The sequence below is a fragment of the Sebastes fasciatus genome, chromosome 7 (genome assembly GCF_043250625.1).
Source record: "Sebastes fasciatus isolate fSebFas1 chromosome 7, fSebFas1.pri, whole genome shotgun sequence".
Classification (NCBI taxonomy): Eukaryota; Metazoa; Chordata; class Actinopteri; order Perciformes; family Sebastidae; genus Sebastes; species Sebastes fasciatus.
In genome coordinates, this window is record NC_133801.1 from 28,880,082 (window position 1) to 28,895,824 (window position 15,743).

The 15,743-nt window shown below is 39.0% G+C and overlaps 1 protein-coding gene across 2 annotated transcripts; it reads right to left on the reverse strand.

Moving 5' to 3' along the window:
* Window positions 1-9,998: 9,998 nt before the first annotated feature.
* atf5b (activating transcription factor 5b) lies at window positions 9,999-14,660 on the reverse strand. Of its 2 annotated transcripts, XM_074640129.1 has the most exons (4): window positions 14,408-14,660; window positions 13,525-13,746; window positions 11,986-13,168; window positions 9,999-11,372 (listed from the first exon to the last, which is right to left on the reverse strand). In XM_074640129.1, the coding sequence occupies exons 2-4, from the start codon at window positions 13,661-13,663 to the stop codon at window positions 11,186-11,188; spliced, it is 1,509 nt and encodes a 502-aa protein (XP_074496230.1). In that variant the 5' UTR covers window positions 13,664-13,746; window positions 14,408-14,660; the 3' UTR covers window positions 9,999-11,185. The 2 variants fall into 2 exon arrangements, with proteins under 2 accessions (XP_074496230.1, XP_074496231.1); XM_074640130.1 differs by lacking the exons at window positions 13,525-13,746; window positions 14,408-14,660 and adding an exon at window positions 13,378-13,497.
* Window positions 14,661-15,743: the final 1,083 nt, after the last annotated feature.

Sequence of the window (15,743 nt, forward strand, 5' to 3'; positions counted from 1 at the left end):
AACAGCCAATAGGAACGCTCTCTCTCTCTGAAATGACATGTGATGCACAGTCGATGTAGACTGCTGACAGTAAAGATTTAATAGTGACTGGAAGTAAAAACATTCACACAGTTAGTATTATTATTGTGGTAAACTCTATAAAAATGTTATAGTGCAAGTTAATTCAGGGATGAGCGCTTTAAATGTCAGGCTATTCAGCCTAAATATTAGACATTAAAGCAAAGAAGCAGCACATTCCTCAAGCTGTCGGGCTCTTTCATGTGTCTCACACCCAGATCTGTTGGGGCTTGCTGGGCCAGCGTGGGTGGATGACTGCAGCAGCTATGAGCAGTTTGTTTCTTAATGTCGAAGTTTGATTGAAAAACAACCTGTACCTGGGAAAGAGTACAATATGACTTAACTAGATCATTTGCAAAGTATTGAGTGACTAACTCCGGTCAGGCTTACTCACCAGGCTTCTGATAACCGTGTGATGTTGAAGTAATCACAACAAACGAGTTGAGAGACTAAAAGGGGGGAAAGGATATTTAAGCAAGAAGGCACAAATAAAACGGAACTGAATTCCACCACAGAAACCAACAATGTCAAACAGACCTAGTTCAGAAAATGAAATCAAATAGGAGTTTGCGTGTGCGGTGGTACTTTTGACAAGTTGGGAGTGAGAATGTGTTGCAACGCTCAAAGACAGAAAGACAAGACAAGAGCAGAAAGAATGTCGATGTTCACCTGAGGCGAAAATAGTTTTGGGTTCATCAGGGTTAGGTTTGACGAAAGCTGTAACTGCATGAAGCTGTTGTTTTGGAAGGATTACATAAATATAACATTAAATGGAAAATACGGGCATAAAAAGAACCAAAAATGTGTAGCCTATTTACAAAAACTTTAAAATATTTAAACAGTGATTCATTTTATGTTTATTTTTTTATGTATTTTTATTATTTATTTATTTTAGCTTTTAATGCCTTTATTAATAGTGACAGAGTAGTATTGAAGCCTTGGTAGATGGGGGCGCCTGCTCTACCAGGTGCCCCTATGATTCTTTTTTTCATGATTTTATCTTGACTTTGTATTCTCTATTGTTTTATTGTATATGCTTGTCGTTATTGAGTGAAATCTACATCTATGTCCAAGCTCTTAAAAAATTGCTTTTAGATCATGTACTTTTTGCAATTCTTGAATTCAACTTATTCATGCAGTGCATTAAACGCAACACAGGTGATTCAACGTGCAACAATAAACACACCCAGTCCCGTACACCCAACCCACTCGAACTGGATGACGTTCAAGCAGCTCAGGAAAAATTCCTGCCGTGACATCAGTGATATGGGCGCAGCCAGAGGTGCAGCATGCTCTGATGGTTTCAATCCACAGAGAGGTATGCGGCGGTAGTTTTCCGTCCTGTAGACATGTGCAGAGGGCCTTCGACACGACCGCTCTCTATGGTGCTGATCGGTTCCTGGCTACCTGTCCACACGCTCCATAAGGAACCTTTGCCGGGCGAGGGGAGAGATGCAGTACACAGGGATACAGGGTTGGTTCACCCAAAAGACCGAAAACAGAATTTATCATTCACCTCTAGTGGTATCTAGTCATACCTATAGTAGATAGATAGTCTGGATGTTATGCTTAGATCAATAACACCACACCAGTACCAGTCCTTTTAACCTAAAATCAGTTGAATGAAATTGTTTTTAAAGCAGTTTTCTGAAGTTTGATTAAAATGCTCATTGTTTGTCTTTAAGTTTACAAAAATGTTCAACGTTTGCACCCAGGAGTCTTCTATCCGTGTCCCATGTAACCCTGTATCTTCCGTACTTAACTATCGCCAGTTACATAATAAAACGTACTTACTTTACTTAACACACTTATTTTAACCGAAATCACGATCTTTTCCTAAACCTAACCAAGTACTTTTGTTTCCTAAAACTAACCATGTAGTTTTGCTGTGTATGTAAACCTAAAAACTAAATAAAGCTATGTTGGAAGTTTATTTTGAAAAGAGACTAGGCATGTAACGAGCGGAAAATTGTATGTTTCTTGTGAACACGGGAGTTTATTTTGAAAAGACACTATGCATGTTACTTGCAGAAACTGATAAGCCTTCCCTGACACGTCCAAACCTGAAGGGTAGAGCGTCATAGTTTGAAGAGTAAAGGGCCAAACTGACCAAACGTTGGTATTTGACAAATTGGGAGTGAGAATGGGTTGGATTTTCGTAAAAGAACTAGTGCAGTGAAAGGCTAAAACTACCACTAGAAACCAGAGTTGTACCACTTTTCTGGTCTTTTGCGTCTCCATCCAGAATGGAGAAACCCTCCCCCCTCTTCAACCCCCACCAACTCACCCAGCTTCTTTAACCTCAGCCCCCACCCTCACACTGGAGCTCCCCCACTGGCTGCATACTGCTCATAACAAATTTAAAAGCTTCTTGCTGGTATACACACAGCCTCAAACAGAGCTGCAGGCCATTCTTCAACACTGAGCTCCAGCTCATCCTATGCTCTCCACCATTACTGGAGTCTCACTGTGGTCTCCCCCCCCCCCCCTTCATTCTTGCATCACATCCCCTCTCCCACATCGTCCTCCCCTACTGGCTCTAACGTGATCCTGTGTTGTCTTCGTCTTACTTCTTATTTCTTGAGCCAGCATGTCTCTATATACGACCACTCACAAGAATATCAATATCTTACTGAGCGTGGAAATTCATAGCTTCATCATAGACTGGAACGTCTCGTGTTATTGGTCATTAACTGGTGCTGAGCCCAGTTCTGTGCTGAATACTAATTCTATGCAGATTATTAGTCTGAATTCACACTGGAAAGGTGACAAAATCCAGTAGAGTCAAAGATTTACACATGCAGATCTGCTTTGTTTTTTGAGTGCACTGTTGATGGACCACAATGCAATGCACAATGAGCTGCTCATAAGCAGCGAAAAGTAAAAAAACAAACAATGGATGTTAATAGACAAAATCTTGACCTTGAGGTATCGACTGCTGTTTGTTTACAAGGTCAAGAGATGAACTGTCGAGCTTTATTTACCTTTTTCTTCTCCGAGTTTAATTAGTGTTCCAAGGTTACCGTTTACATCCATCTGTGCATGTATTGCACCATTTCCTGTTAGTCCAAAACAGTAAACAAATTTATACTAACTGCAAAAACAATGTGAATGTGGCTTATGTTGAAGGTCAAGCTTTTCATCATGTTGCTGGTCATGTTACTGCCTCCACATATTCATCTTGGTCATTTGTTTGTTGTCTGCTTAGCTACAACGGGAGCTTTTCCTTGCACAAATGTCTTAACAATGTTGACGTCAATCACTTATTCCCTCCATCCTTCGCTTCGGCCTAATGATGTCCAGATCGCCGTGACATTTTGCGTGGATTTTCACGACCCCAGAGGACATTTTCTGATGATTTTTGTCTTTTATATGGTTTTATGGTTTTTAACCTGCTAATCTTTGGTCAAACGCTGCTATCGGATCAAAATGCTTTAAAGGTCCCATATTATGCTCATTTTCAGGTTCATACTTTTTTTTTCTGTTTCTACTAGAAACATGTTTACATGCTGTAATGTTAAAAAAAAAACTTTATTTTCCTCATACTGTCGGCCTGAATATACCTGTATTTACCCTCTGTCTGAAACGCTCCGTATTAGCGCATTTTGACAGAATTGCAACAGAAATTCGTTGCTAGGCAACAGCTTGGGTCCATGTGTACTTCCTGTCAGCTGATGACATTCACATTCACTGCAACCAGGAATAAACAGGGACACATTTAGAATATTTATGTTTAAAATTGTGTCAAGGGTCTAAATATTGTATATTCGTGACATCACAAATGGGCAGAAATCCTGACAGCTTGTTTCAAATGCAGAGTTTCTGAATACGGGCTGTGTGTATTTCCCTGTGGATTGAGTGTTTCAATACTTCCACAGTATTTATATAGGACTTAAGCCTGCTTTATAATAAAAAAAACATGACAATTTCACTTTTTTATAATATGGGACCTTTAAGTTTACTGTGAGGGTTCACTTGCCACTCAGCAGGCTGGTTGGGTTAGTTATCTCTGAGCAGAGGCAGCTGTGGAGCCTAGGTGTCCCTGATGAGGATCAGGTGGTTGAAGCCTATATCTACCCCTGGTTTCAGTGATCAGGTGTTGACTCATTGTCTCTTTGTCAGAGGTAGTGAGAGTGCTGTCCTGTTTGTGCTCTATCTGTATAGGGGTGTGTGAATCTGCAGAAGTACAATGTGAACCTATCTGTGGGATTCACTCACCATTTAGCTTCTTCTCAGAGCTGCAGTTTCTTAGAGTAGGTTAGGTCTGTGTGGCCTGCCTTCACTGGTTCTTTTGTTTCATTTATGTTCTAGTCAGCTGCTCGGCAGTGGTGTTTTAGGTTTAGTCTTTTCAAGTTATATTGAGTGTAGGGAGCCTTCCTTTTAGGCCTGTTTTCATTTGGTGTTTCCCCTCTCCCTTTGTATCGCTTGCGATTTTTATGGTTATCCTTCAGGATTAACTTTTAGATTCCCCTGGTCCACAACTGCTTCCCTCCCCCTGTTCCCCCTGACAGTTTACTGTACGCTTTCATGCCCCCCTGAGGTTGAATACAAAATATTTCAACAACGGCAAGGAAAGACAATTCGATTTTTTTAACACAACTTGCTTGTGTATTTACGAAGTGAATTGTAAAGTATTGAAAAGTATTTGTATGACGTGATTGTTTAGGAGCCGGGGAAACTCTTTTACTCGATGGACCCGGTACCGGGTTCGGCTGAGCTGTGTGTTAAAACACTGCCTTTAAAAACTTCATAAAATGCTGTGGTGGTCTTTTTTCCGTATTGTCTCTAAAAGACAAGGCCTTCACGCTTCTAAAACAACACTCCAAGTGTATTTCGTCCAACAAATGTTTGTATGGCAATGATTTCAATATTTGAGTTACAAAATCAATGCACAGAAATTGTATTTTTTCTTTATAATATTTTTGACCATTTTTATATTGAATGTACATACTTCACTTTGGATTATTTTTTGTTATCTTATTTACATTGTTAATGAGCTTATTTATTATTATCTAAGTTTTACTTGATCATATTTCATTACTATAATAAAACTACTCCATTTGGAGTCAAAACTATACAATTTAGTTGTTTTTATTGATTATATACTGTTGCACAATGGTAGAATGTGATGATGCACAGGGTAAATGTCATGGACAAAGGCTCCATTGTGTGCACATAGCCTCCTGTAGTGGATATCAGGAGTATTTTATATTCAGATTCCCTTTCAAGAGGTAGAAAACCCATTTGGCACACTTTAGGAATCCAAGTGGCCAAATGTCGAGTCCGCCTGGTCCTATCCTTACTAAAACCTTTGTAGAATCTATGTGCTTTGTGTTATTTATATCTGCTTTGACACATTTGTAGTCAAGGAGTTGCTGAATTAATTCAGTGGCATCTCTGTGCATGGCATCATTGCTATAATGGTGTTATCCACTGTCTAATCTAGAAAACACTTTAGGCGATGATAAAAAAAACATTTTTCATCACAATTTACTCAGGTATTGTAACAGTCACAATGTTACTGACACTGGGGATGAATTATCTGAGGTCTTACCTATCCATAGAGACCCAGATCATGCATATACACCTGGTAGTTGTAGAGCTATCCTTGATTTATTTTGGGTATGTCTGTCTAGGCGAACCACACCTTCCAGCACCCTAGGGCTTAAGAGGTTAAACATATATCATACCAAACCTGAGCAGAATCTCATGTCACAACTGATAGCTTCTTAGTTCGCTCCAGTGGTTTTACAAGATGCACAACACGCCTTACTGAGGTGAATCATTCCACAGCCAACATGTGTTTCTGAGCAGAGGACAACATCATCAGTTCCTTGGAAGGCTGCAGACATGCAGACGATCACACACAAGCATGGTGTTGCTGAGTCACAAACTTTCCATTTTACAGCTAAACAGTACACTACAAGATGTTTCTGAAGACATTTGAGGAGAGAAATATGCATTACAGTAACAGAATATTGATTCATATTTGATCAGCGTTGTCTAGTTTGACCGCTTGATCGGAGTTCGCGAGTGATTGACGGCTGCCTCCGTCGAATGAACAGCCAATAGGAACACTCTCTCTCTGAAATGACCTGTGATTGGCCAAAGTCTCCTGTCACAGGCTAAATTTTTTAAAGCCTGAAAACAGAGCCATGAGGAGGAGCAGAAGTCTAGTTTTCTCTCAGGACACTCGAATTACAATATGCTGAAAGGTTATTTTGGAATTTTTGCCCCGTGATGCCAAAAAACATCCTTCCTACCCCCACTTTAATGGTATGAGTTTAAAATGAAAGAGTGGTGTGAGATTCTGAGATATTTATGAAGTGTTTAAGGACCAGCATACGACAATATACAATATGAATTGGTATGTTTTCTTTAGTGTACCTAAAAATAAATATCGTTTTGTTTTTGTTACCTTAGAATGAGACGTTTATTATATGTTGTTCCACCATGTTGCTACAGCAGCCCAGAACAGACAAACTAAGCTGTTAACTTTTCCTTTTTGGTCCGGAGTCGTTAACGTTACTCACTCCTGTTGCCGCCGCTCTCTCTCTCTCTTGCTCCACCACTCACTTCCCACGTACACATACACTCTATACTCTTACATCAACTGGCTCTAGAGAGGGCCATTCACGTTTTTGCGTCGGCCAATGTAGCAATCCTACACGCTTGGCACACGGGGAGAAGTTGTAGTCTGCGACCTCACCACTACATAACGTCACATCCTACACACTGTTCCTTTAACTGACGTAATCTGCATACTGATGGAGAAACGTGTATAAACTCAATATGCTTTTCCTAAAAATCTTCTATACCACTACTGTAACTCTAAATCAGCCTCTTGTAGGTGTAGAGGGTTTTCTTAACCTTTCCACAGCACACTTATGTCCTCACAATACAAGAAAACTCACACAGCTAGCAAACATATGTGTCATAAGATTACATGTCATGTAAACAAAAGTTAAGGAAAGTGAAGTCGCCTTAGGTGTTGAAACACAAACTTAAAGTCAAACACCCCCTCTTACCCAACAAAGGGACTACATGCATTATAACGTACATTTATATAAACTGGGCAGCTTCTATTGAAATCAAAGCAGAAACTTCACACTACTCAACTGTTAACCTTCTCCACTATATACAGCAGTTACTGCTGTAGTTGCTCTGCTATTTACTGTAAGATCTTATAATACATTTTATTGTTATTATAGATGAAACAAGCCAGGGATACAGCAGCTCCATCAAAATCAGCTACAAAAGTAAAATGCTTCTTACACATAATATCTAATATATCATAACCCAAACACTCACATGGGTGGATTATGAGACAATGGGCCCCTGGGCACAGACATGTAGAAGGCCCCACCGTCTTTACCTACAGTAGGAGCGAGACAGAGACTTTGTGATGCTTTTGTCTCTTTTTTGTTGTTCTACGTCTCTTTTTTGTTGTTCTACGTCTCTTTATAGTCGTTCCACATCTTTGTGTGGTTTTGTGTCTCTTTGTAATCGTTTTGTGTCTCTTTGAGGTTGTTATTTTGTGTCTCTTTGTAGTCGTTTTGCCCTTTTTGTAGTTATTTTTTTGTCTTTTTGTGGTTGCTTTGTGTCTCTTTGATGTCGTTTTGCCCTTTTTGTAGTTATTTTGTGTCTTTTGTATTTGTTTTGTGTCTCTTTGTAGTCGTTTTCTGTCTCTTTGAGGTTGTTTAGCCCTTTATGTAGTTATTTTGTAGTTGTTTTGTGTGTCCTTGTGGTAATTTTGTGTCTCTTTGAGGTTGTTTTGCCCTTTTTGTATTTATATCGTGTCTCTTTGTAATTGTTTTGTGTCTCTTTGTGGTTGTTTTTTGACTGTGGTATTACTATTTTTTCTTGCATAAATGATCTGAATACTTCTTCCACCGCTGGTATTCCACTTTTTTTTGTATCTATATGCATCTGTTCTTGTACTACTTTTTGCTGCTGTGGCACTTTAATATCCTTGCATGGATTAATAACAGTATCTTATCTAAAAGGCCCTTCATTTGATCCTCATTAGAAGACAAACTGTGCTATGCACAACATCTGGACTAGTGTTTTCACACTATATCGTTATGTTGCAGGGTTACTGTAGAAATCAAATTTTTTTAAAAACAACCCTGGTGGCTCCAGTCGTTTTCTAAGCTTAGAGGGACACCTGGTGGTGAGAGAGACCTCCATACAGTACATCTTACTGGAATATTCTACATGCACTCACAACAAATGGATTCACTCTTCCCTGTAGTCACCATATTTTCACAGCTCTCAGTAAGGAGCCATTCACGTATTCACAATGTACTCACATTTGCATATTTATTTTAGATGTGTTGTACATTCAAATATACATATTCTCTTGTCCTTACATGTGGTTTTATCCTTACATTACTCCTGCTATCTGTGTAATTATCATGTAAAATATATATTATTTCTCATTGTTAGTGTTTTCCAAATTTGTACATATCATTGATTTACTGATGTTATAATGTTTAAAAAAATGCAACTTTAATTCATACATTTTCACTCAGCATATTGTGGTATTTGAAATGTTGGTTATTTGGTAAAATACCTCAGATTTGTTTTGTATTTATATGCTATATGTGTATGTAAATGTTTTTTGTTTTTTTAGTGTTCCACTGTTTTTTGACTATTTAGCCCATTTGGGAACATTTCGTATTATATTCATATTAAGGCTGTCAATCGATTCAAATATTTAATTGCAATTATTTATTTATTTATTTTTTATGTGTTCAAAATGTACCTTAAAGGGAGATCTGTCAAGTATTTAATACTCTTATCAACATGGGAGTGGGCAAATATTCTTGTTTTATGTAAATGTATATATTTATTATAGGAAATCAAGTAACAACACTAAACAATGACAAATATTGTCCAGAAACCCTCACAGGTACTGCATTTAGCATAAAAAATATGCTCAGATCATCATAAAATGGCAAACTCAAGCAATAAAGGAACGGATGGACTATCATCTCATCTCATTTAAAAATGTTTAATAAGTTAATATGTTATAAGTGAAGAACACACTGCAAAATGTGATTATAAATCTTCTCTGGGCATTACACTCGTAACGTTTTTTTTTACATGTATCAAACAAACAAACACACAGTAAAGGAGACCGAATCAATAGATTTAACAGCGTTCTCTGTCAACCCACTACTTTTTTATTCTGATAGTTCACTTGCATCTCTCTCCTCCTCCTCCTCCTGCAAGTATTGTGTGATATTGCCTCATGCACTTGAAAGGCCTACGACTGCTAGGAGAGATACCAAGAGATTTCACACACACACACACACACACACACACACACACACACACACTGAAACACGGGCGCACGCACCCTCCGCGAGCTGGGAGATGAGATAGGCAACTTTATGTTGTCGGTTTACTGCCGGAGCTTGATACCGCTCCGCTCAGGCCCCGAGGGAGCTCAGGAACAAAGTACTGATATATTAGGGGGCAAAACATAACATGAAAGTGCTTATTAGTATTTATCCAATCATATCTCCCTCATTGTCTGACTGTTTGGACAAAGCTGACTCAATCTCCTAAATCTTTAAGTGATAAACAGGTTGTTTTGTTGCAGAACGAACCCCAGGTGTCAATCAAAAAGCGCGCCGCCTTGTTGTGCTGCCGTCCAGTGGTGAATCCTGGGAAATAACTTGACTGCATTGCAGCCAAAAAAAGAGGGCTGGAACCGGCAGTTAAGGGGCAGGGCACCGAATAGATGGGGAGGGGCAGAGTGGCTTTTATTCTGAATCTCTTCTCTAAATCTCTTCTTCATCCCCACCCTCTTCTTCTCATTCTCTGTGTGTGTTTGCTGTTCTGGGTGCAGTTCATGACATTTTCGCTGCAAGGCGTTTTTAAATGGCTGCAGAATGAATGCATGCAGTGAAAAACAGTCCAAAAGGCAGAGATCAATGATACTACATAACTGGTTTTATTTGGCTGTAATTTTACCTGATGTATAATTTCCTGACATTGACATTGATTATTATTATTATTATTATTATCAATATTATTATTAATATTATTAATAAAAAGGACCTGAATTTCAGATACATCAAATTGATCAATTGAAAAAACAAAATTCCCATGAAGTCGTACCGTTACCCAACAACGATTTATTGTTGCGTCAACAGGTGATTGTTTGTTCGCAAAAATACAGCCGAGAGAGAAGAGAAAGGAAAAACAAAAAAAAGCCAGTGAATGTTTCTGTGTTTCTCAAGAGTGGAAAAAACAAAAACCTGAGCGTGAAATCACACCGGCGGTGGAGGGGAACTCAGGGGAAAGTCGCCAGCTGATGAGAAGAATAAAGTCAACTCAGTTGGATTGACGGTGGTGGAGATCTTGAAGCCATGCAGTTAACAGAATATTGCCTTCAAATAACACTCGCAACATGCTTTTTCCAAAATCAAACATGCATTGGGTATTTCAGTGGGGTAAAAGAAGTGTAAATACTCAACAATTTTTAGCAATACACATGTCCTAAATGTCTCTGGTGATGAATATTTGTAGAGCATGTTACACACTTTTTTTTTTCTTCCAGCAATCCCTTTATTCAGTTTATAAAGCAAAAAAAAGATAAATGAACATTATTAAGTAAAAAATAAAATATGAAATAAAATATATATTTAGCATGGATCTGCCTCGATGCTGCCACAAAAAAAAAAAAAACACAAGCAAATTCCATCACTAACTACTAAATTCAGAGAGCATTTTGTAAACGATCAATCATCGCGAGCGCAGACTCGGTCGTCACAAAGGCTGCGAGTGCAGTTCGGATCACAGTGGTCACGGACAAGTTCAGCAATCTCCTCTAGGAGCCACCTCACTAAGGCTTGTTATAGTTTTAGTCACCCATTTGGAAACTTCTCCTTTTCCTTTTTTTTTTTATAGGAAAGGTGTGTTTTTGTTCGGCCATCCTTCTTGTGTATTTTTTTTTTTTTTTTTAGAAAAGAACTACCAAAATCATGCAACTACCATTTCATTCCCGTGAGACAAAAACCAGTTGGTGCTCTTGACTTTTGATTCTTCTCTTGGTGCTGGTTGGGAGTTTTTTTTGGAGGTGAGGTCAGCGTGGGCGTTTTTTCTTTTCTTCTTTTTAGGCACTGCCATCCTGTTTGAGCCGCTGACTGCGCGCCTTGTAGACCTCGATCAGTAAATCTTTGACGTACTGGATCTCTCGCTCCACCGACTCCGCCTTGTCACGAAGCTCCCGGTTCTGCCCCTCGAGGCCGTGCAGCTCCTCCTCCAGAGAGTCCAGCTCCGCCCTCTTACGCAGCCTGTACCTGCAACACAAGGGACCGTGTTTGTTTTTTTTTTTTTACAGGGTTTCTTTTTTTTTTTGCTGCCTTGCATCTTTATTAATGTGTCAAGTGAGCAGTGACCTTTGAGCTACATCGGGTGGATTACTCACACAGCTCAGACATCCCTCCCCTGAGATAACATGACGTGCTGTTTATTTCACACGGCCGATCAGTTTCTTCTTTTTTTCTAAACCGACTGACATTATTTTTCTACGTTATGTCCCTGTTTGCACAGATGTGAATGACACAGACGAACCAGACTTATAGAAATGGTTAGGTGGGGCTGAATTTGGCAGGCAGTGAGGGACTTTCCATTTCCCTCCTACACTCTGCAGGACATTTAAAGCAAGTGGGGAAGCTGGTTTTATGTAACACTCTTGTCATGTTAGAGTTGCAAAGCGAAACAACAAGTATTCAGATATCATCAATTAATTGATACGCTTAAAAAAACATGAATATAATCAGTAATGATCCACTGCAAAATACAAAAAAACCACTTTTAACTAAGACTCATTTGCAGATGTTTAGGAGGCATGCTTTTTAAAAAAGAGAGTAAGAAGAGAAAATAGAAAAATATAGTAACTTAGTTGTTTACCTGTGAGCAGCAGTTTTGTTCTGGTCTCTCTTCTTCTGCTTCCTCTCTCCGGTGCCGCCTTCCATAGGAACGGCGCCCATCACGAGAGGCGGTTTGGCGTTGCAGGGCTCATCCTTTAGCCTCTGGCGGTGGATGGGGGCGCCCATCAGCGTCCCCTCGTCCTCCCCTCTGGACAGACATTCGTAGCTTTGGTCTGCAAGGCATTCTGGATAGAGGTAGTGGCCATGTTGGGGCTCTACAGCCTGTGCTTGTGACGGCTGATCTAGGTCACCTATAAAGCTATGGTAAGGCTCTGTGTTGGCCATGGACTGGTGGAAGTAGCCGTCGCCGGCCACCATTGTCTCTTGGGGAATACTTCCAGAAAGTCCTCCATCTTTACTGCAGTGCAAGACCTCGAGCCCCGTGCTGTCGTAACTTACATTAACCTTCACATTGTGCATTAACTGTCCATCTCGCTTGTGGTGGCCGTCGTACGAGCCGCCCAGACAAAAACCTCGCGCAATCTCTTCGCTGCAAAACATTCCTTCTGAAAAACAATAACTCTCCTCTTCCTTCAACGATAAAGCACATTCTCTCACCTTCTTGACGCTCCCGAAGCTGTTCTTGCTCACCGTCTTCAGCGTGGAGTAGTGGTTCACAGACAACTCCGTGCTTCCTGAGTAACTTCCCCTCGAGCCCCACGTATCAAGTCCAACTTCCTCCCCGACTTTCCCTGCCTCACTGATGATTCTTCGCCCGTTGTTGTGGTGGTAGCGGTGATGGTAGTTGTACGGCGCTGGTCGCGCGATTTTGGTTCTGCCGATGGGACCGCCACAGAAGCTGGCCAGGTCCAGTTCCCCTGTTGCCAAGGTAACAACCACAGGGCTGGTTTCTGATTGGCTGGTCCCATACGAGCCATAGGGTAACTGATAATAAGACTGGGAGCCCATGGCTTGAGCACCCTTGTCACATTTTGAGGATTTCTCCAACTTGTTTGTTGTGGATGTGGACTCGGAGCGGAAGTAGTCCTCCAGCTGAGCCAGCTCCTCCTGCAGTAGAGAGGTCATGACCTCCAGATCCGAGGGCACCTTGACATCATGTTCTAACGGCGAGGGTGGAAGGGATGAGCTGGGAGAAGATTCAGTCGTCGACACAAACGAAGACAAATCAACTTTTTCCGTCATCCAATCTGAGTGACCATCACCTATGAAAAATCAAAAGTAATCATATAATCAGTAAAGCAATCCATTTTTTTCCATTCAGCAGTTTGTGTAGAATAACTGAAATGAAAAATTACAAATTCAGGAAAAAAATCTTAAATCACGCAAGGTGGAGAGGATAAATGTAGAAAAAGAAAAAAATTAAGCTTAAATAAAAGCAATACATCCAGAAAAATCCAAGTGAACAACTAACCGATCATCTGAAAATGATTGAACAGCATCGTCTGCATTCGATAAATATCCACTTAGCTGTACTCACTGTACGACATTAGCCCCGTGCTGCACTGCGGCTCCGACCTCGGGATGTGGAAAAATAAAAAAGCGTCTTGGCAAAACTCACCAATTAAGTGCTGCCTCTCCGCTGGCTCCGCCCCCGTCCTTGGCCGTGATTGGCTGCGGCTAGCCTGTCGGAGAGGGGGAGCGCCGAGCTCGCCTGTGGAAATGGGAGGAATTTTCCTGCGAAGGATCGATGCCGCCATTGTGTCGTCTGCTTCGATTAAATTGTTCAAAAGCACAAACCGTGCACTGGGTGGATGAAAGAATTGTGGAAACACCTGAAGACCTGTTGTTCGGAGAAAAAAAAATAAAAAATTAAGAAAATAAACATTTGTGACATTTCTTTATTTAGCCTTTAAATTCCCCCATTTCATCCTCTAAAGCACTTAATAATGACCCAAAATATGAAATCAATAATTATAATGAATATTTAAAAAGTAAAACACAAAATAAATGTAATTTAAAAGTTTAAAGTCACTTTCTATTCACCTGTAACCTCATGCAATGGACTGATTTATGTCACAACAACGTTATTATCAAGCAATAACATGACAGAAACAATAAAACATGGGAAAATAATAAACAAAATTTATAAAAAATAAAAAAAGACTTTTACATTACTTCAATAACATAATTACACATTTAAACATACATATACAATTTAGAAAGTTATTTCTCAGAATGTAAGTTGAACTCAAAACTATATGAAGAAGCAGTTAAATTAAATAAATTCACCTTTATTACACTATGTCACATAACTTTGACACTTTAAAATAGTAATAATGGCTAAAATAGTCCTATAAATAAGGTAAACTAGCAGCTGAATTGAGCATTCTGTGTCATAATAGTTTAAGCAGTGTTTAAAATTGGTTTGTTAATAATAAACATAATTATCTGAACTTTCTCTGTTCTGTTCCCCTAGAAAGCCAGAGAGCAGCTGGACTTACCCCATAGTTTCTGAATAGTCTTGTAGTGCGTTGCAGGAGCAAAGCACGCGGATCTTTACGGTAACAGAAGAGGACAGTTTCAGGTTTAAAAAGCCATATTTTTCCCCTTTAGATAGTCAGGGACTCTTCATCTGGCGCTATTTCCACCAACAGACTTGCAGACAGAAAGTTTTTAAATCCGCTACTTCTGCAACTCCTAATGCCCGGACCGGATCACAGCAGGACGAGATCAATCCGCAGCTTTTACAGAGTTCACCCCGGCCGTTACGTCATGAACCTGGGGGACTTTCCCATTACTACCCAGAGACCAGCAGCAAAGCACACACTCATCTACCCAACTCCATTTATTATAAACACTTTTATTGTGTTATTAGTATTTATTATGATTTTATACATCTAACCTGAATTTATTCTTTTTTTCTATTTTATTTTATGTATGGGAATAATAACATATACAATAAATGCCATATATTTAAAAGTACATATCTACTTTGTTTAGATGCCAGAAAATATTTAAAAAATAATTTTGCTATTGAAACTTATACATGAGTAGTGCCCTGCTGGAAAAAAATGATATCAAATGATATAAAAAATATATAATAAAGTACAGACATTTAAAAGTATATATCTACTTTGTTTAGATACCAGCAAATATTAAAAAATAATGTAGTTATTGAAACCAATAAATGAGTAGTGCCCTGCTGGAAAATAAATTATATAAAATTATATAAAAAATATATAATAAATTACATACATTTAAAAGTACGTATCTACTTTGTTTAGAATGCCAGAAAAAATATATAAAAAATAATTTAGTTATTGAAACTAATACATGAGTAGTGCCCTGCTGAAAAAAAATTTAGATAAAATTCTATAAAAAAATATATAATAAATTACATACATTTAAAAGTACGTATCTACTTTGTTTAGATGCCAGAAAATATATTAAAAAAAATATTGAAACTAATACATGAGTAGTGCCCTGCTGGGAAAAAAATATATAAAATTATCTAAATATATATATAATAAATTACATACATTTTAAAGTACATATCTACTTTGTTTAGATGCCAGAAAATATATTTTAAAAATAATTTAATTATTGAAACTAATACATGAGTAGTGCCCTGCTGGAAAAAAAAAAAAAAGTCCTTGACAGAAAAACATGGACATCAGCCTTACCTAACACTCCAGTCATATTAAAAACAATTTTAAAAAAAGATTGAAAACACCTAAACACACTTCTAAAACAGAAACATCGTGGAGAGTTGAGGGATATCATTCAGCAGACGGTTTGAGCCGGCACTAGTTTCCGTAGCGCCGCGGCGGAAGGACA

What these genes read in the sequence shown, in the direction of transcription:
- atf5b (XM_074640129.1), bottom strand. Translation starts at nt 13,663, where the DNA reads ATGGCGGCATCGATCCTTCGCAGGAAAATTCCTCCCATTTCCACAGGC. An exon ending in GGAGAGGCAGCACTTAATTG is followed by an intron (nt 13,169 to 13,524) that starts GTGAGTTTTGCC and finishes GATTTTTCATAG; the next exon opens with GTGATGGTCACTCAGATTGG. An exon ending in AACAAAACTGCTGCTCACAG is followed by an intron (nt 11,373 to 11,985) that starts GTAAACAACTAA and finishes CTTGTGTTGCAG; the next exon opens with GTACAGGCTGCGTAAGAGGG.